Genomic DNA, 21,553 nt, shown 5'->3' with positions numbered 1-21,553 from the left:
AAGCTTGGATATGTCTTGTACATTCCATTATTTTAGCATTGTTATCAACAAGAACTCTAATACATATGATATTGCTTGTCATTTGAGGTTACTAAATATGCCAAGTGCACTTAATGCTGAAAACTATGTATTTCCTGAAAGAAGACTCTATGGGAATGCCAGTGAATCAGCAGTTTCAGTTGATTATAGGAGCGTGTTTGCTGCAACAAACCTAAATGTTGTCACTTCCAAACTGTTGAAACTTCCTTTTCAGGACAGAAAACAATAGTTCTTTGTCTGTCTTGGCATCTTTTGCCATTTTTGGGCCCATGTTCGAACAGCAGCTGTTAAGTTGCAGCTTTATTAATAAGTAGTTACAGTTAGTACTGTTTAAAGCTGGACTAAATCTTTGTCCATTCCAGCCCAACACACTTGATTAATTATAAACAAAGCAGATTGTTTCACTTTGACCAACCCAGTCTTTCTTTGCCTGTGTGTTCCAGTTATGTTTCATAACAATTGCTTTGGCTTTGAAAATAGATACTATAATTCTCTGAAGAATGCATCCTTGTGGATGTAGGCCTGAGCATGTAATTGTACATGCTCTGAGTGGGAGATAGTACTGGAGATCTTGCATCCGAATCATTCTGATTCTGTGGTAAAAAACATATTTATTATATAGCAGTTAATTCTTCTGTGCATGTGTTGTAATATTTTCTGTTTCCCAGCAAAATAATTCCTCTGTCTTGAAACCATTCTTTTTTTAACAAGATAAGGTTTTTTGCCTCAATCTGCTGGTTCTCAGACTTTCAGATGTAAATAAAAGGTCTGTCTCCTCCAGGTTTGCTTTATTCTTGTGCAAGTCAAAAAGTGCAGCATCTACTTATTTCCATTCTTGTTTCTACCTGTCCCCAAATATGCTAATCAAGGTTAAGCAGAAAATATTAAATTCTTGTGTTTAGTGGTATCTAGTGGTTTTGAGGAAATGTGAGAGGTAAACCTGCCTCTTTTGCAAAGTACAAAGAAAGTGCAAAGATAACAGCTACTTAGACTGCAACTCCCATAATCTAATCAAATAATACGTGAGACTTAAGGTTTGTGCAAGTATATCTAATTGATCTTCAGAGACTTACTGGACTGGGTTGTGTTTTAATTCTTGAGAAGAGGCCATCATGCTAGCTAGACATGCCTTCAACAGATGGAGAGGGTACAGTCTTACATACTCTCTCTTGGAGTACCCACCTTGAGTAGATGGAACCTGAAGTAAAAGACATGCTTCATTATGGGGTTGAACTTGGTCATGTGGGAGGAAAGTGTGAAACATGTGGATATGAGGCTTCAAGTAGAAGGAAAAAACTTGTTTTATGCTTGATTGGAAAGGTTTTCTGCCCTCCTTGTTGGTTTATACTGTCTTGATACAAGAGCCCTGTGTTACCCAGCAAATCTGCAATTTTCTTTAGTGTTCTCAACTGTGAGGCAGATTTGAGTCTGCAGTGCTTTTGGATGTAGATACCATAGCTTCACTTTTTTCATTTTTATGGCTGCTACCTTTTCAGTATCTGAACTGGACTATATAGAGATCTGTTAGAGTATGAAGATGACAGAATACGTATTTTGTCACTGACATGCAGCCATTGCCATGCAGAATTAAATATCTTGCCTACCATCAGGTGGGAGTTTCCTTCCTCACTTTACAACGAAGTGCAGTCAGCTTTTAGTGTGTTGCAGTTCAAAGCACAACAGCAAGAATATGACCATTCTCCTGAAGTCCTGTGTCACACCCCCATATGCACACTAGGATGTCTTCAGGCAATATCATCAGTGTTTCAATTTGTCAGCTCTTAACACATGTGTAGCTTTTTCATGATGAATTATTCAGGGGTACACTGCGGTGAGAGAACCAACAATTGGACTGGACTTCAGCAGTATGTAGAAAATAGGAGTCTACAAAATAATTGCTGACATACATACTGAATGTGTTTCTGCAGTTGCCTGGACTTTTCATAGTACAGTGTGCAGTTTGCAATTTCATAGTGCAGTGTGCAATTAAGGCACAAGTTCTTATGGAAGGGGCTCTACCCCTTGTACAAAACAGATGCTATCATGAAATAAGAGAATTTAGTTGGAAGTATTTAGTATGGAAGACATGTGTTAAAATAGGCACTAAACTGCTTGTTTTATTATACTGTTCTCTAACTCCTGCTTATCGCAGGGAGGTTTTTGTGTTGGGTACCAGGAGTGCACTGGCACCCTTTATCTTGTTCATACTTTTTACCCCTCTGGAAAGCAAAGCAAGACCAKAATGTTGTCCCAAAGCTTAGTGCACAGGCTAATAATGACTAGCAATGTTACAGTTCTGTGTAAAACACGGGATAGCATTTATCTTCGAAGTCCTGAACATTTAGGGCCTAGATCCTTTGATTTGCTTTCTTCTAATGTACTAGAAGCAGCCTTTTGTGAGCTGTTTTCTGACCAGTTTCCAGATTTTCCTTCAAGTGGTAGGGTAGGTCAGCTTGTTGTAGTGACTTGTGTTGTGCTTGAAGTTGTTTTTCCTATTACACAGAGGGCGTTGCCTTTTAGCAAATAAAAGCAGTCTGTTTCCTTTTGCATCAATGAACAATGATAGTGTGGAGGTAGTTTTTGTGTTGGTAGATGAGTTTAATATCTTTACTGATGTTTGCTAATATTGTATGTAGTATTAGTTAATACTTTAATTTTCAAAGATGAGCTTTCTGAAAGTGGCGTTTCATAAACAGTTTTACAAACTCCTAAGTAAGCTTGTATAAACTTAGTGCTATGAACAGGATAAATAAGGTGTTTCAGAAGAAATATGTCTGTGTCATTATCTCATGACTTTTAATGGGTTTGGTAGGTTTCAACTAAAACTCTGTTTCTTCTGATGCTTCCCAAATTGTGTATACATACAGGGAAAACGAGTTTGGTGAGGGCTTACTTAATGTGTAACCTGTACATGAAGAAATCCTGTGCCTATTTGCCTGTCTGGTATATAAAACTGTTTTTCATGATGACCTGTATGTTTGCAGACTAATAACAGAGCAGCTGAATGCTGGATATGGTACTTAAGACAGATGTACCCCATTTTGTCTATATCAAGTATTAAGTTTTTTTTAAAGCTAAATTGTACTGAACCCAACTACTTGTTAGATGAAGCTCTAAGAAATCTGAGCCAGAACATTTGTCACATTGATTTGGTACTATGTACTACTTTGGACAATCTTAACTGGATATGAGTGTGTTCTTAGTTTTTTCACTGTTTTGAAGTGGCAGAGAAATGTAATTTCTGAATAATTTCTTTAATCTCAATTAAAATTTCTCATTTGCCGTCATCCATTCAGTGCTAAATGTCATTGTTACTACTTGCAAAATGTGTGGAAAACTTTATCCTCACTGAGAAATGTGCCTCAAATGTAATTATAAAGGCTAAAGGTAAAACTGCTTTGGCRTTAATTGTCTACCAAGAAAAGGAGGTTTCTATGCCCAGGGACTGAAGCAGAAACAGGGTAAGGGTTACTGTTGGACTTTGACCAATAGTAACCTCCAGSCGTGTCTGTTTCCTTTTCGCTATTTCCCTCTAGTGGTCACACAAGATACTGACTTGGGGAGGTTAGCAAGTGAACTCGTACTAACACGAAAGTAATTTGAGGCATATGACAACTTAATTTTCCCAGTCCTGACCTGTTAGAGCACAAAGAACTTGTAAACTTGTGACAGGAGGACATATGCTCATGTTTCAAGTTGATGATTCACCAAGGTTTTGGAAATTATCTGAATTTTTAGCCTTTTAGATACCCAAATGTGCCTTTTACGTGAAACATACAAAGCTCTTCGTATAATTTAAGTTTGCTTATGGAGTTTTCTGATGTGGGATCTGCTTTATATGCATAGCTTTGCCCTTCTGTATCTGGAACTAGGTCTTATGTCTAAACATTGGAAATATTCAGATTATTTATCCCCTTAGCATTTTTTTTATGTCTATTTGACTTGTTCTTAACCCATGACCTAAAATGAAAATTTTAGAACCATGGGGTGATAGTCTTTGTAAAACAATTAATGTTTTCATGTAATGTTTTCATTTTTCATTTTAAAAATCTTGGTAAAGCGATTGTGTATCAAGTGTTTCGCAGACTTGCTAGGGTTGAAAAAGACCTTTAATATTACCAYGTTCAATTGTCAACCCAGCACCATCACCATGTTACCACTAAACCATGTTCTCAGGTGCTATATCCACATGGTTTTTTAACATTTTGAGGTATGGTGACTCTACCACTTCCCTGAGCATTGTGTTCCAATGTTTTACAACCCTTTTCATGAAAAAATTCTCGTAATATTTAAACTAACCCTCTGTGGCTGCAACTTGAGGCCATTTGCTCTTGTCCTGTCACTTACCACTTGCAATAAGAGGCTTACACCCATCTCACCACAGCCTCATTTCAGGTAGATGTAGAGAGTGATAAAGTCTCCTCTGAGCTTCCTTTTTTTCCCAGCTGAACAACYCCAAATCACTCAGCCACTCCTTATCAGACTTGTGCTCCAAGCCCTTTCCCAGCTTCATTTCACTTAAGATCTTGCAATTGATGCTTCCTGTGTAAGTTGAGGCAGGCTTCTCAGGAGGAGTACAAGGATCTCTTTAATCTCTATTAATTATTATTATTAATCTCAATTATTTATTTTATCGCTAAGTCATGTAGAGAAAAAGTTAGGTGAAAACTTAGCTAGAACTCAGTCTGGTTACTGCTGTATAAGAAAATATTTTTACAAATACCTTAACAACAAAAGGAGGGCTAAGGAAAATCTCCATCCTTTATTGGATTATGTGGGTGGGGAACCTTGTCACTAAGGATCCAGAAAAGGCTGAGGTACTTCATGCTTTCTTTCCCTCAGTCTTAAACAGAAAAACCAAATATCCTCAGGGCAACCAACCCCCTGAGCTGATAAACAGGAATGGGCATCCAAACAGACTCCCTGTAACCCAGGAGGAAGTGACCTCCCATGTCACTTAGACAATCACAAGTCTATGGGGCTGGATGAGATTCACCCAAGAGGACTGAGGAAGCTGATGGAATAGTTTGCCAAGCCACTGTCCATCACTTACCATCAGCCCTCGTTAGCCAGGGACATCCCAGATAACTGGAGCCTGGCAGGTGTGGTGCCCACCTACAAGAAGGGTCAGAAGAAGGATCTGGGAAACTGCGGCCTGTCAGCCATGGTTGACCTTGATGACCTCAGTGCTGGGGAAGGTTATGGAATAGAATATCCTGAGTGTGATCACCAGCACATACAGGACAACCAGGGCATCAGGCCCAGCYAGCATGCATTTGTGAAAGGCGKGTCCTGCCTGACCAACCTGATCTCCTGTTGTGACAGGGTGACCTGCTTAGTGGATGAGGGAAAGGCTATGAATGCTGTCTGTCTAGACTTCATTAAAGCCTTTGACACCATTTCCTACAGCTTTTTTCTACAGAAACTGGCAGCCCATAGCTTAGAAAGGTGCATTGTACATTGAGTAAAAAYAGGGCTGGATAGTCAAGACCATAAAGTGGGTTTGAATGGTGTAACATCTGTCTGTAATAGGTCACCGGTGCTGTTCCTCCAGGGCTTAGTGCTGGGGCAAGTTCTGTTTCATACCCTTGTGGATGATTTGGATGAGGGGATTGAGTGCACCCTCACTCAGTTTGCAGGTGACAAGGTGGGTGGGAGTGTTGATCTGCTGGAGGKAGGGTGGTTGTACAGGCTGGACAGTGGGAAGAATTTTGTCACTGAAAGGGTGTCAAGCATTGGAATGCGCTGTCCAGGGAAGTAATGGAGCCACCATTCCTGGAGGTGTGGCACTTACTGTTATTGTCTGGTTGACAGGCTGGTATTGGGTCAAAGGCTGGACTCAATGATCTTGGAAGTCTCTTCCAACCTTAATGATTCTGATTATTTTTTGCCTGTCATGCAGAACGGTTGAGTTTGTTCTTACAGAATTATGCTTTCRGAATTTTGATAATATCAAAGGTGTTTGTCTTTTGTTTAAAAATAAAATTATCTTTGGACAGAATTATTGCTTAGATAGTTTGAGTTTAACATGCAGAGTCTTAAGTTGTCAAATTGATGTATGATTAGAAATAGGTGTAAAGATTCTACTGATATCAGAATGCTGTTGCATTAAGAGCTTTTAAACCAGACTGAGCTTAGTTTTTGGGCAAACATGATTTTGACTCAATAGAAGGACTGGCTTTTATGAGTCTTCAACTCTGGACAACTTCAAGAATCTGAAACTTTATCAGGAGCATCATAAAAAAATTGCGTATCTTGGAGGCCCTTATTCTRTATAACTATTTTTTGTTCAAGTTTGTAATAGGTGCATTGAGCTCCCTTGGTTTTGAGGGAAATAGGTGTTGAGAGCTGATGAAAACAAGGCTAGAGTAAGAGAGAAATAAGAATAGGTAATAGGTTTTGAAAGTGAAGAAAATTGTGTTAGATTTAGTAGGATGTGAGATGCAAAACAAGCAAAGTATTAAAAGTAAACCTTTATTTTTCCCCTCTTTTCCAAATTACTGTTATGAGATTAGAGTTTCAACAGCAAGTGTTCTCATGTATTTCCTTAGGGTGTAAGATAGTTTTCCTTAAATTCTTTGTCAAATATAGTATGAAATTTGACAATTCCAATTTTATTTACCTTCCAGTGCTTGCTATATATTATGTGAAAGGCATATGCCAAATACCCCTTTGATAGAGATTTCTATTCTGATGGCTAAATGAATGTTTAAGAATTGAGTGGAGGGGAAGAAAAAATTGTTTCCAAGTTTAGCAGTGACAGTATAACTGTTAATTGCACTAGGTGAACAAGGGACTTAATGATCTTTGTCGATTTTGCAGGAGCATTTTCTTTTGTGGTTTTTTTATTGATAAGAAGCACAGATGGCTAAGCATATTTATCTGCTGATAGATTCTGTGCACTGTAAAGCTTTTTGTAGTTCATTTGTTTTAGTACAAGTAAAAGCCTTGCCTCCACTTGTACTTTGAATCCTGGGGTTTCTTGTTAGGAAAATATTTATTCTGATTAATGAAAGTGTAGGCCATTCAAGTCCATGTCCAGAAGAGGTTCTGGCTTGCARCAATTACCTTTTCACAAAGGTGGAAGAAAAAAACCCCATTCCTTTTTAACCATGCACTTTCAAAATTATTATGGTATTTAGGCCAAGATTCTTCACCATAATACTGATGGTGGGTGTGTTTTTCTAGCTCTTGAGAAGGGATATTAATATAATACTTAAATACCTTAGGTTAAAAAATACGCCTAACCCAACAATTGAAGTAAGAGGCAATTACTCTTACTTCAGTTAAGTACAGGAAGTTACAAAACTTCCCTGCCGTTTTGAAGTATAAGTAAGATATTGCCTAAATGCCTGAGCACGGTGTGGTTTAGTGTTCCTTGGTCTGTCCCGCTGTTCAGACAGGCTGGGTTGTGCTTACGGGCTCAGTCCCGACAAGGCGCGGRCTTTCGCTCCACCTAGCGGATCCTCCGTGGGTGAGCCCGTTCTCGGGCTGCCTTAGCTAGCACTTATGCATTAACCCTGGCAAGACTCCCTTTTGAATTTTACGCATAGAGATGATGTAATAATATTTCATATAACTGTTATGCAATTTTTTGTAATTGCTAAAAAAATGATGTGACAAATGATTGCAGTTAGGATCAGAATTGTTCTTATTTAAAGGCACAGTTGCTCAAGGGCTAGCCTTTGACCAAGTTCAGGCAATAATGTAATGAAATTAATTCATTCTTTAAAATCTGTAACTACTGCCACTAGCTTTCAAAGCCTGCATACAAGTAAGAACACTTAGTTCAGAGCATTGGGAGCTGAGGCCAAAGCATCAGTGCTTTTTCTACTGTTGTCTAATAGAATGGAATTTACTAGCTCTGTATAGCAATACGGTCCTTATCTGTCCCTCTCCTGACAGCAGACTCATGGGAGGGGTAAATGTAGCCTCTCCCAGTCTTGCAGTCTCATGACCCAGCAGTACAAGCTGCATTAGTTTCATTACTAAGGACACTAAGTGTTGCAATTATTGTCAGCTTGGATTTTAGTATTTTAGCTCAGTGAACTTTTACTTTTATACTAGTTTTTCATCTTGGAATTCCTGGGGTTTCCTACTGTGCACATAATGCGTGTATTTACTATGGAACTGCAACATGTATTACTGCTGGAGGAAAGTTATGCGTACATGTCTTTCCCAGGTTTTACAGTTGCAAAAAAGATCGTGTTAGAAGCTCTTTCCTGTTAACTGTTCATCTGCAGTGTGCTTGGGAAGGCTGTGGGTGGGGAATCATCGTCCAGCTGCTCTGACCTGGATTGTGGAATTTCTCAGCCTTCCTGCTAGCTACCACCTTAGGTCTGCAATTTTAAATTTGCATTATCAGCAGCTTCAGAACAGTCAAAAAATCTGACCTATGGTCACATGATGTTTTTATCTTTGGTCTTCAGATATTTGTTCTGTACTGCCCGACATGTAGTGTCTGTTGAGTTCTTACTGTGCAGTTATCTCCTTGGTAGTCTTGCCTTGGCTCATCCTAGCACTAACACATCTTTCTCATGCATTGCAGCAAATCTAAAAATTGCCTTTGGAACATCGTTGCTTTACAGAGCTTATCTGCTTATTTTCCACCAAGCCTTTCATAGTACCTTCCAGCTCTTTCCTTTTGTGTTCCTCCTTTTTTTCTGTGTTCTGTTTCTTTCATAAGATATTGCGGCTTGATCTCTTGAGTGTTTTAGTGAGATTTTCACAAATGCTATAGAGAATGAGATTAGAGTCACTTTGTCCTAATATCTGCTTCATTGCCTTCTAGGGTAAGCTGTATGCCTTAGAGGGAGGAGCTGTCTGATGCTTGTGTTATGTAAAATAATAAATAATTTATAATGCTAACTGAATATATCTGCCTTGGTGGGCAAACGTACATTAAAGTGCTTTACAGGCGCTAAATTGAGACATAATCAAAATAATTCCTTGAAGACATGTGAGAATAATTTGCTTTATTTGATTTTTTTTAAGTGGGAGAACTTAGCTGTGAGTCTGTGCTTTACACAAGCCTATTATTTTCCACTTGAGGATCAGTGCAAGCAGTAACGGAGATCTGCAAATACTTAGCTTTTTTTATTGAAAGCGGCTTTTCTGACACACTGCCTTGTTGCTGATACTAGCATCTGCTCCAGTTAAAGGATCACATGAAGCTTTGGATCATGTGGCTCTTTCCTCTTGTCTGTTGTAACAAAAGGATTAATGGATTTTAKGCATTGCCTTAGAAATTTGAAGGTGTTGCTATTACTATCAAATGCCAGTTTTAACTTCTCAAGCTGTGATGTGTGCATGGAATTTCAAAGAACTGCATTTTTTTACTGAGCATGGCAATTTAGCATTAGTGCTTGATGGTATGAATTGATGCAACTTCTACAAGTAATTTTGTTTTCAAGCAGAGACTGTTGGTTTCTATCATATGAACTCTACCTGCTTTTTCACTTTTTTCTTGGAAAATTAAAATTTGTATAAACAGAAGAAACTTGTGTCTACGTTCCTCTTCTCAATGTAATTGATTATTTCAGCAGTGAATCGTTAATGATGATCTGCTTTGCAAGACATAAATGCGGCAGTGACCTGCTCTCGTTTAGATGTTGCGGTAGTAGAATGGTGGGGCTTTGCATGATTCATGCTTTCTTTGTTTGTGTTCATCTGCCTGCATGTGTCTGCTGTGAGCAGGATGGCTTGTCTGTGCACCAGTTAGAAATAAGTACTTATTTTCTGATTCTTGTGAAAAATAAGTATGCTCCMTGTAATTTTATTTTTTTCCTCTTGGCTATTGTCTGACATAATTGTCTGACACAGTTTTGTGAACATGGTCTGTAAATGCACATGGTTTCTATTCATGTTGTGAGCTGTTCAGTCTGCTCTTAATGCCTGCTGAATTTGCTTCTCGATAGCAAATAGTAAATTATGTTGCGCCTTTTTATTGGTAGACTTTGCAAGGTGATAGCTGTATCCATGTAATTGTGTATGCTGTTATGGGTACAATTCTGTAGTGTGGATAAACTGTTTAGTGGAATTAATAATCACAAGCCTGACAAAAAATGACAGACAAATAAATGTACTGCTGAAAGGGTACCTCTAGAAAATTGAGCTTACATATTGATATGRAAAGAAGAGTTGGGTTTTTTCTTTCACCTTCAGCTTTTATTTCATGAGCTAAATTAGCTGAGCATTGACTGTATGCATAAAATTGGTAGAAAAGGATTTAATTCAGATGTAAATTGTAATCCATCAGATTTTCTACTTCTATGTTTACATCTATTCTTGAAAGTTCCAAAGTAGGACTATTAAGATGTGGCTTTGACTAAATCTCAAATACAGAAATCCAGTAACTTTACTTCCTAAACCTAAAACAAGGTTTTGAATAGGTGTGTCTTTCTCACTTAAAGGAGAAAACCATCAGAGAATGCTTGTTGTTCCTAGTTAAAATATTCTAACCTCAATGAAACGGATATTTTGGCTACATTTTAAAATTTAACTGCTCTTTAAGCTATATCCTATTGAAATGAAATTTTATCATCTTTCCCAGTGTGTACAACTTGCAGAAAAAAATAAATTAATTTTTACTGGTAATATTGGGTCATTTGAGATTTGTGGCATATGCTTAAATAAATACTGAGGGTACTGACTTAACAGTGAAGTCCTTTTATAGTTGTGTTTAAAGGAAAATTTAAAAGAAATATTTCRAAGTGTTGGATAACTTATGCTTATTTAATGCTTTTGAAACAAAGCCGCTCATATGCCCAAGCCTACTTGTGACTCAGACATACATACTTTCTCCCATTTTATCCAAATTCTTAACCTTTACCTTCTTCAATTCTTTACTTTTCTTCTTGCTTTTAACTTATCCACACTCTCCTGCCTTTCCCAAAGCATATCAGCTTCCAATTTTTCCATAAAATATGCCACAGCTGGAATTTCATCATTGCTTCTTGTTTGTTCTGTACCATTTGTTTTGTCTCTCCTTCTTCTGCCCCATTTGAGTTTCTGTGCTACTGTAGAATTTATTTCTTCACAATGTTGTCTGTTTACTTGGACAAACTCATCTACTAACAGTATTTCATATATTTTTCGGAACCATCCATGTATTTATCAGGATTTTTCATCTTCCTTGCCATGCATGTGTCATTTATATTGGCATTTAGGGAAATTTATTTTCCTCCAGTTCTTCAATATCTGATTCTGTTTAATTTTGGAGACAATTTGTCAAACTCTGTTTTTAGAGCTGTTAAATGTTATTCTAATCAAGAGCTGTTTTTCTTTTTTCATTGGTTAATTAGTCTCTATTATTGTCTCCTCTCCTACTTTTAGTGTCTTACCTTGTTTTATGTGGACTTTTGTTCTCAGTAAAAAATATCTCCAGTGTATTATAAATGATTTTGCTAAAGAAGCTTGAAACAGGAAAACAAGTTGATAGCAGTAATTGTCTGGTTTTCTTTGATCTCTATTTTGTTGCTTTTAAAAAGAAAGTGGTATTTGTGTCATTGGAAGGATTGACTGAAGCTGATAGTATTGAGTCTGAACCATGTTAATCTCCCAATTAATTGTAGAGTAGTTCTTGAATAGGCTGTGTGAAAATGACTTGCTAGGAATTACTAGCTAGCCAAAATAAAGAAACACTGTCCTTTTCTGAATCATTAAATTTATATTGCCATGTCCTGTTGGGAACACATAATTTGTTGTAGGTAACAAATTATTTTACAAATCATTATGGTAATGAAAATAAGTTTATAGTAACTCTACAGATGTGCATCAACATCTTATATGCAGGCACAGCTTGAGTTATTTAAACTTGTACTGCAAAAAACCAAATGGGTGGGTTTCAGAGAAGATTACATTAATCTTGTTTCCATGATTTCTCTTTTATCAAAAGCCTCAGTACTCTAGTTTTGCCTGTGGTTTGCTTTTCAGACTGAATCTGGCTATGGATCAGAGTCAAGTTTGCGACGCCATGGCTCCATGGTGTCTCTTGTCTCTGGAGCAAGTGGATACTCTGCGACATCCACCTCATCATTCAAGGTTGGTGCAAAACGTTTCTTACTATTTATGCATAGAAAACATGCAACTGGAAATTATATGGAGACTCATTCACATTATTATAGAAAATATACAAAATATTTAGTGTACTCTTAAGTGTCAGTAGTCCATCACATGATGGTGAACAGATGTTGCAGGAAACTCTCTCATGCTTCTGTGCAGTCATCTCTTTTAAACTGTGGTGTCATTTTCTGTGGCAAAAATCAAACTTGTAAGTGTGTTCATTAACTTTTTCTGGTGTACTCACCAGAATGTCCTGGGCTTCAAATGAAAACAATCACTAATTCTGTAGCTTGATAAATACGATATAGTACTGGTTGACAAACAATGGCTTTCCTTTTGTCACACATGTGAATTTTTAATGTATTAAATRTTCACGTGTGCTGTACTTCTGGGTGTGCTGTACTTCTGGGAAAGCAGAAGAGGAGCAACACATGAAAAGGCAATAAGGATAGAACAGAGATCTTAAACTAGACTAAACTGATTTCAGGCAAATAGACATAAAGCTGGTAACATGAAAGATCATGTTTTTAATAAGCTTAGTGCTCTGAAGTAGCAGATGCAGTCAAGAGAAAACATTGAGACCACTGACGAAATGAGTAAGGAACACCTGGATATGGTTTCTTCTSACATTAATAGTAGTTCATAATTGCTGATGTCTAAAATGCCATTAGTGTTCTTCAATTTCTTCTTCATACCTGCAGAAAATATTTTTTTTAAAATATTTTTTAATTGCAGTGCATCAAGCTATTATTGAGTGTGTAAAAACATTTCAGGCCTTTTTCTTTTGTGTTGTCAGAAGGGCCATAGCTTACGTGAGAAGCTTGCAGAAATGGAAACCTTTAGAGACATATTGTGTAGACAAGTTGATACTTTACAGAAATACTTCGATGCGTGTGCAGATGCAGTTTCCAAAGATGAACTCCAGAGAGATAAAGGTAACACTGTAACTAAAAACTCTTCCCTCCATAGAATTTAGCTTTTTACCTAGTAAACCTCAATACAGTTACAATATAATTTAATGTCATATAAATAGAATGTGTACCTTAAATTTACTCTTTAGTAAAGGGATGGATCATAAATGTGTAACATATTAGCTGTTTTTACTTTACATATCAGATTTGTTTAAAAATCTGCTTGATATTAGCCTGTAACTGTCAACTGTGCAAAACAAATGCTCTTTTAAAGTGTTTTATGTTACAGAATATGAATTGCTAACCCTCATGAATTCACTTTGTTGCTGTGTCTACCTGTTGTTTTGAAAAACATCCAGGTTATTAGCTTTGATAGAAACAATGCATTGTTTAAAAAAAGCCAAGAGTGCTGCTTTAAGTATTGCTTTAGAGATACATTGGCTGGAAATAGGGCACTCAATGCACTCTTGAGACCACACTAGACTAAGGTGCAGATGTCTACATATCTCTGAATAGCTTATATCAGAGCACAGCTTGTCATCATATCTGTGCACTCTACTGAGTCATTTATATTCATCTCTGTGTTTGTTCTGGCAGTCTTAAACTTTCAGTAATAACAAAACACCAGAGAAGTGCAATTCCACTTTTTTTAGGTAAGCTTTCAGTGTAGAAGATTAGATAGCTGCTGAATCATGTCTCCCTACTTATCCACTTGTAACACCAAAATACCATAGAAATGAGTGCTAAGTATCAATGCTGAGAAATATTAGATTCTGATGTTAACTGACATTTACATTGATWGTGGTTTTGTGTCAAAAAACCCCACAAACTCAAAAGGGAGGAAGGGTTCATGACTGTTGTTATAGAAAGAATTATTGGCTAACCATGAAGATGCTCTTAATTCTTTTTTGCACAAAGAACTAGAAAAGCTTTCTCACTCCCATAATACACTCTCTCTCACCTTTAGTGGTAGAAGATGATGAAGATGATTTCCCTACAGTACGTCCTGATGGAGATTTTGTACATAACAGTAACAGCAGTAAGGAAAAATGTAAGTAAGTCCTAATTTTTTTGTTGATGGAAATTAGAATGAATGGTATGATGATAAATTTGGTRCAAGACAGGTATCTGTGCTCTTTTCTGAGCAGAAAATGGCAAGAATAGTTATTTAAGTGTATTTGAATGGAAGTTCTTAGTAGTGTTATAATTCTTCAGCAACTTTTCATGATTCTCAGAGTTATTCTTAATTCACACAAATACTAATGCAAGCTTGTCAGAATTTCCTATTCTATATCTAAAGCCATTGTTGCTATAAAACTGTGTGGAAACAGCTGCATTATTCAAATATTGGGAACTGAGATTTTGTTATTGCAAGGTTATTGCAAGTGTTACCTGCTTTAGGGGTTTGGTGGAGTGCAGTACTGTTCTGCTTAGAGGTGTCCCACTGTGTTTTTTTGAAATACTATAGCTGTGTAATGGTTGAGACAACTCTGATTACTGATTCTCACTTATCAGAATTTTAATCTTTTTCATTGTTATGATGAGCAGAATTCTGATTTTTATTCTTAGCATAAATGGACTAGTTATTGTACTCACTGCATCCATGCAGCAAATGTGAAGAACTCATGCAAGTCTTGCTGTTTGAGAAATCTGATATTTCTGACCTGGAGGAAGTTGTGTGGGCATTTATATTGTATTTGTATTCTTCTTAGATCTTCTCATGCTTTCTGACTGAAATGTTTTTGTGTTTACACTCCACTTGTTGACTAGTCAGTCCTAAAATATTTCTTAGACTTGATTCACGAAACTTGGAAATTGCACCTTCAATTGCAAGTGTGATGGAATCTCCCAAAGTACTCACCGGAAATKTTTTCTAAAATTTAATTGCTTTCATCAAGAACCTGGAAACTACAGGGCAAAATTAGACTTTTCTGTGTCTTCTGTTTTCTTTTTAATTTTGTGCTGTTCCTGTGTATTACATATTTCCTTGTTATATTCAAGTACTTTTTCTRGAGCATGGCCAAAATTGTTGTGATGGAAGAGGTAGGGAAAGGAGAAAAAAAAAATGAAAGGAGCTTTTCAGGTTACTTCCAGATTTCATCACATAAGTAGATTTTTCTACTGAGGATTAATTGTAATGCTGATTTCAGAGGTTAAGTAGCATATAACTGAAGTTTTGAAGCAAGTGTAAGCAAGTATATGGTTCCACTATACCTACTGTCTATAGGTATACTGTCCTGTACCTTTTTTTGAGAACTGTTAAGTCAGATTTCAGGAAACTGAAAAAGCCTTCTTTAACAAATACTAAGTAAGAGTTTAATTTTACTGCATGATTCATTTTGGAAGAGGTGTCTTTGTCAAACTTAATTGTTGTACAATCATGTAGGAGTTTCAGCTTCATTTACCTGTAGAAATTTTTTTCATTTCTACGTTGTTTTGGTGCATTTGCTATATACATGCATACGCTATGGGGAGTGTCATTAGGAAAGTCTGTATTTTAAATGCAGCTGGTTATCAAGCCTTTGGGAACTTACATGCTAAGAATGATATTATGGATACCTGTATATAAACTCGCTCACTATAGCTCACTACAGGAAATAATTCTGCAACTCCTTGCCTTTTGCAGAACTTCTAATTCCAGTGGTTATGACTCCTGTATTCCATTAAATTTACATTCCGTCAGTTATTTCTGTGAAAATATTTATCCCCATTTCAGTTTTTCTGTGCMTCAGTTTGATTTCTAGCGGCTAATTCATTAAATATTTAGTAGCTGAGTGCTACAAAGCTTGACTAGAAATGAGAAATTACACTGTCTGCCCTTAAGTGGAATCATAAGTGATGTAGTGGGGGAAATAGGTGTCTCAGGTTGAGACAGCCATGTTCTTATATTGGGCAGAAAAAGAATTCAGACTAAATGGCAATGGAAGATTTATCAACTTCAGGATAAATTTGTCAACTTCAAGCTTTCTTAAATCTTAGCCTCAGAGCAGCTGTTAAAATTTGGTTTCTCAGATTTCAGTTCTCTTCTTGAAGTTTCTGTCCAGTCCTGGTAGGACTATAGCATTCTTTGTAACTGTAGCTGACAAATGGTTGCTTGTTTTTTCTGGGACTGTTCTCCACTCAGTGCTTCAGGMGGTGAGGAATAGGTTCAGCTGCCTAATTTAGCTTACTGTGATATGGAGAAGTGTTTAAGCCTACTGTTTGAACTACTAATGCACCAGTCTAAAGCTTAACTCAGTATATTTAAGACTGACCTAAAGGATTGTGTTCACATTGTTTATTGCAATTTGTTCTTTGTGTGGAAGGAGTAAATTAATGTGCCTATGGACATTTGAGTACTGCTCTGAAGATAATATGGATAGGGAGACTTTCTCTGCTGTGTTCTCTAGGATCTTTGAGTGAAGAGCCAGGTAGAGTTCTGTGAAGTTGTTTAAATATATTGGTCACTTCCAGTTAAAAGATCTGGTGACCGGAACCGTGATCATTTATGTAACACAGCAAGGTATAGTGTCTGGTCAATCCATTTTTCCATGGGATTTTATATTCAGGAATGTAAACTCTTAATCTCAAAGCGTTCCCATTCATCCCCTCTGGAAAGTGAACATATTTGTATTCAAGTTATCTAAGAGTAAGAAGAGCAGGTGTAACCTACTTTAAGGAACCTCCTTGTATATAAAAGGTGTTTTTTGTACTGGAACTATGAAGATGGGGATGGTACAAAGGCTGAAGGAGAGAAGTTTAATGTGAAGCAGAGATTTCTGTTGGATTTTTGTGCTTTGAATGGAGGAAGAATATTTGCTGAGATATTGCTGAAAAACTGGGATTGTTCTTAGAGGAAAACTARTCATGTTGATCCTATTGCTATCCACAGAAGATAACAATACTAGGTATCAATGAATGGGTCATGGACACAAATGTTTGTTTTTCACTTAGTTTAGTGACATAGTATGTTAAGGGGGCATGAAATGGAAAAGGTAAAAGAATATCTTTCTACTTAGTGTCTTCAGAATACTCTCCTGCTTTTCTGGTAAACAGATTTGATCAAACAGTGGGAAGGTGTTGCATGCAGAATCTTGGGAACAAGAAGGGAAAATACCTGTCCTAGCAGATTCAGAGGTCTAGGAGAGAAAAGCTGAAGAGCTATTGTAGGTTAAAGCATGGTATTAATTTCTTGTATGAAATATAAGAGAAAATAAATCAGAAATAGAGCATAGGTGGGATAATGAAAAAGGAATCACTTGGAAGATAYGGCAATTGGAGTTAAGGTGGGAGACAAATTCTCCTGCTTTTTTCAGTTGACAGCATGCAGTTTGGTCACGAAATGGAAGTTGTAAGAACACTTTCCTGTTAGTCCTTAACTTTAAACATAGATCTTCAGGTGCCTGATTTCATCTTGAAAAAATCAATCTATAGCTGACATGGGAAAAGAGGGGGAAAGGGGAATTGGAAAGATACCGCTCCCCGTAGAAAATCTCCTCCCAAGTATTTCTAAAGGGCTGAAGCTCAGTTGTTGCTGAGGTGACAGTTGAGGTCGTCTCCCAACATGTTTATGAAAGACAGATATTTCCTGTGATTAGGGATTAATCAAAATACTTGTATGCATCATAAGGAGCCTATTGAGTGATCATCTCTTCAAAGAAATAGGTTTTACGTCCTTGTGCAACACATTCATTTTTGCCCATAGTTGTAATGACTGATAGGAACTTTAGGCACTGACTTTATGTCTGCAGCTCTGCATCTATCGCAGCTATTCTCATGACTAAAACTGCATGGAAGTGTTAATGAGATGTGGCTGAAAACTAGAAAGGGACAAAAGCTCTTTCTTTTCCAGGAAATGAGGCTGTGTTGCTGTATTTCCCTTAAATTCTACTACAGAGATTTCTGAAATTCTTTAGATAGTGTTTCAGATACTGGCAGTTTCTCCAGTATGTCCACATATTTCCTAACTGAAAGAGAAAAATCACATCTGTAAGCATTATAGCTGTGCTGTTAAGCCCTCATGTGAACATACCCTGCACCAACAGGAGAAATTTTTAGTATTGAAATGGTGGTTTTCACTTGTGAAGTATTATGGGCAAAGTTCTTGTATAATATTAGTATAAAAGGTATCATTTCAATTATTTTCAGTGGAGTCACTGCATCACCTCCTTGCCAGTTTATGCCATTTTCAGTCTTCTCTSTTTCCTCTGCAGCTGTTGGGGAGGGAGAGCTGCTGTGCTCATTATCATTWCTGAAACAGATTTTTCTTTCTCTTGCTTTTCTTCTTTTTTTTTTCTCCAGCCCCTATCACCCTTGCTGTTTAGGGAATGTTCTTGATTACCATGGAAAAAAAAAGTTGTATTCTATCATAGTATGTGTACCTCGTGAAGGTATTTGAAGTAGTGTGTAGTCTGTAATCACTTGTTTGAAAAAGAGTTTGGTTCCTTCTGAAAGAGGGGCGTACTAAACCTTTTGAAACTTAAAACGATGCTGAGCACCATGTGACAATTGCTTTCTTTTCCCAAAGTGCAGAGACTGTGCTCTGTCATTACAGAATGGCAATTGATTGCTCYTCCCTACAAGAAGTGAACTGTTTGAAAGATCTGCTCTGCTCTCACAATCAGATAAACTTACTCAAGTATTAGTTTGTACTTTTTAAACTATAAGTGATATGTTAATAAACTGACATGGAGACTAGAGAAGAACTTAYATCAAGCTAGGTGGTAAGTCATGAGCTTTTCCTGTGGCATAGCAGGAGTTACTTTAACTTGCTGGGCTCAGTCAACTTCAACTTGAGCATTACTTCTGCTTTGTAATATTTTCTGACATTCATGTGCAGTGCTTGATATGTTATTATGTCAACCTACGTACCAGTTTGACATATAATAGGTACTTTTTTTTGTCACACATTTTAAATGACTTGTTTAAATAGCCTTAGCAACAGATGGCCTGGTTGACAACATGAAGTAGTTCTTGGAACTGTAAAATAGGACTTGGAAAATTCAGCACATTTTATGCTTTTATCTTATACCTTTTTGCTTTGAGGTTTTAAAATCTATAATTACATGCCTAAAAAACCTTGAATTTTACATTTTGGGTTTGATGACATTTTGAAATTGTTCCTTTCTTAGTGCTGAGTCTGATATGTTTTAAGGTTGCTGTGTTAATTAGGCCTCATTTGAAGCTGTCAAACTGCTATTGTTACAAACTATTACCACTCCCTCCACCCACATGATTTGCAGAGTGCAGAGTAATACAGCATTACAAGCAGGCTTGAAATACAGTATAGCAAGATGAAGCTGCAAGGATCTGTTCCTCCTTCTGAGTCTTTATCCTGTGGATAGCTGTGAACATTATTAGCACTTTGGATTTTTATTTTTAATTAACTTCTGGTTAGTCTATTGTTGTCAAATATAACACATAAATGTGAAGTGCTTGTTTGATTTAAAGGCAGCTATCAGTGTTCTCATTTATATGTTTTTAGTGTTTCCGCATGTGGCACCCAAAGGAATAAATGGCATAGACTTTAAAGGAGAAGCTATAACTTTCAAGGCAACTACTGCTGGAATCCTTGCTACGCTGTCTCATTGTATTGAACTCATGGTAAAACGTGAAGAAAGCTGGCAGAAAAGGCTAGATAAGGTAAGATCATATTACTTCTACTTTCATTGAAAAAAAAAAAGATTCTGTGCCTTGAAATTGAAATTTCAGATAAGCTGTTAATAGCTTTCATGCTCCATCAGCTGCTTTTATTTTTATGTACTGCATTTATTAGTTTTAGGTGCTTTTGTTATTATCCCTATAAAGTGTYAAAGGGCCTTATCCTGACTGGTGATACAGTAGCACTATTCATCATAGTCTGTTTCACAGCACTTACTCAGATTGTAGTCGTAYATTTTTCATATCTATAAAGAACCTGAAATTATTTCATAGTAGTAACCATATTGTTTGCAGCCTTCTAACATAGACCTAATTATCCATGCATGCAMAATGATGTGCAAGTCTCTGAAATGTTTTAGTATGATAAGAGGTGGTGATAGTATTGGGGAAAACAGTCAGTTCTAACTTGAGATGTCTCTTCAAGATACAATTATTTCATTTTGCTTTAGGAGATTGGTGAGATTAAGTTATGCTTTATACTRATCAGTTTAATCAGAGTCTATGTATGATCTTAGTGTATCTGTTATTCTAATGGCAGTCATAGTTTGTGCTGAACCTACTCAACTACTGTAACATCTGTAAAGACGCAGTGTCTTCTTGCCTGAGGTCTGTTGTTGGAGACACGGCAGGTTGTAGTTCAGGTTGTAATTTCTAGTAGCCTGCCATTGATGGCTGGTGTGCAGTCCATCTGTTGCTCTGTTCTTGCCTCAGGGGTTTCCATGTGTTATATATCATGTATGAAATCTTCCTCTATTTAGTGATATACTATTCAAAGCATGAACATAATCAGAAAAAATACATTCATTGAGTCCTTGACCCTATTTTCTGTATTAGTGCATTGTTCTATGTTTGTGCATATGTCAAAGGCCTGACCCTGTCTCACAGTATGTGACTTCTGTCAACAGTTTGTTACTGCTTGACCTGAGTAGTTGGAGGAATTACAGTATGTCTAAGACTTGAAGCCTGTTTGTAGGATCATAGGGTAGTTCAGACTCAAGAGGTCTGTCCTGCTCTAATGTTCTCTTTAAAGTAAGGATAGTGTGAGTCACACCAGGTTGMTCAGGGCTTTATGAAGGCTGTAGAACTGCAGAGCTTCTGTGAGCAGTTCTACTGCTCATCTGTTGTTAGAAAGAAAAAATTTTGCYTTTTATCCCACTGGAGTAACTTCTATCCCAGTATCTGGTGCTTATTTTTCAGCTTCTCCTGTAAACTGTGGAGAGTCTGGCTCAGTGTCATGACTTTCATGAATGTACTGGAGGACTACTGTTAGGTCCCACAGCAAAGGCGTTCCCTGGGCTGTACAAACCCAGTTCACTTGTATTCATGAGACATTTCTTAGAGCATGGGTGTAGTGAGGTTTTCCTTGCCTGTGGTTCAGTATATTTTAATGAAAAATTATAYGTTAAAATGCAATTTGAATTTATTTAGATTAAGTGTCATGTTTTTTGTTCTCCTGTGGACTTACTTTAAAGCACTTCTTTAAGATGCAAGTGGAAATTCAAACTTAAATTTCACCTGACATCTCATGGGACTAAAATCTCATACAGCATGAGTAAGTGCATTTTAAAGGGGCTTGCAAACTACTTTCAACTTCTTTTCCCAGGAATTAAAAGGGCAAAAGCTCCTGAAATCTCAGAGGTTTCAACTTGCTCTGCTTTTGGCAGACTTGCAGTTTTTTCCAAGTCCCATTTGTCAGTGATATTTTCTGGGGCTTAGAAGACAGTCATGGTAAAGTACCTTAATTAGTATATAAACTCATTATTTTGTATTCCTCTCTTTGCTAGGCTTTTGAAAGAGGAGATTCTTTATTGAATTAAATAACTAGAATTATGGTGGGAGAGCCTTAACAAAGAGTGAAATGCCCATCCAGCTGCTCACCTAATCAGCAGGATTAGAGAGAA

The 21,553-nt window shown here is 37.0% G+C and overlaps 1 protein-coding gene across 2 annotated transcripts in view; it reads left to right on the top strand.

The window, feature by feature from the left end:
• CERT1 (ceramide transporter 1) overlaps positions 1-21,553 on the top strand; it is a 72,807-nt gene that overhangs the window by 30,647 nt on the left and 20,607 nt on the right. For both annotated transcript variants that reach the window (XM_057363815.1, XM_057363816.1), the window contains exons 4-7: positions 11,974-12,081; positions 12,899-13,037; positions 13,981-14,064; positions 19,477-19,634. In XM_057363815.1, coding sequence (XP_057219798.1) covers positions 11,974-12,081; positions 12,899-13,037; positions 13,981-14,064; positions 19,477-19,634 — 489 coding nt within the window. The remainder of the gene's footprint in view (positions 1-11,973; positions 12,082-12,898; positions 13,038-13,980; positions 14,065-19,476; positions 19,635-21,553) is intronic.

The sequence above is a fragment of the Malurus melanocephalus genome, unplaced genomic scaffold, assembly GCF_030028575.1.
Source record: "Malurus melanocephalus ecotype Western Australia unplaced genomic scaffold, MMel_1.1 scaffold_31, whole genome shotgun sequence".
Lineage (NCBI taxonomy): Eukaryota > Metazoa > Chordata > Aves > Passeriformes > Maluridae > Malurus > Malurus melanocephalus.
The sequence above is the reverse complement of the archived record's forward strand: the minus strand, read 5'-3'. Positions and strand labels throughout refer to the sequence as shown.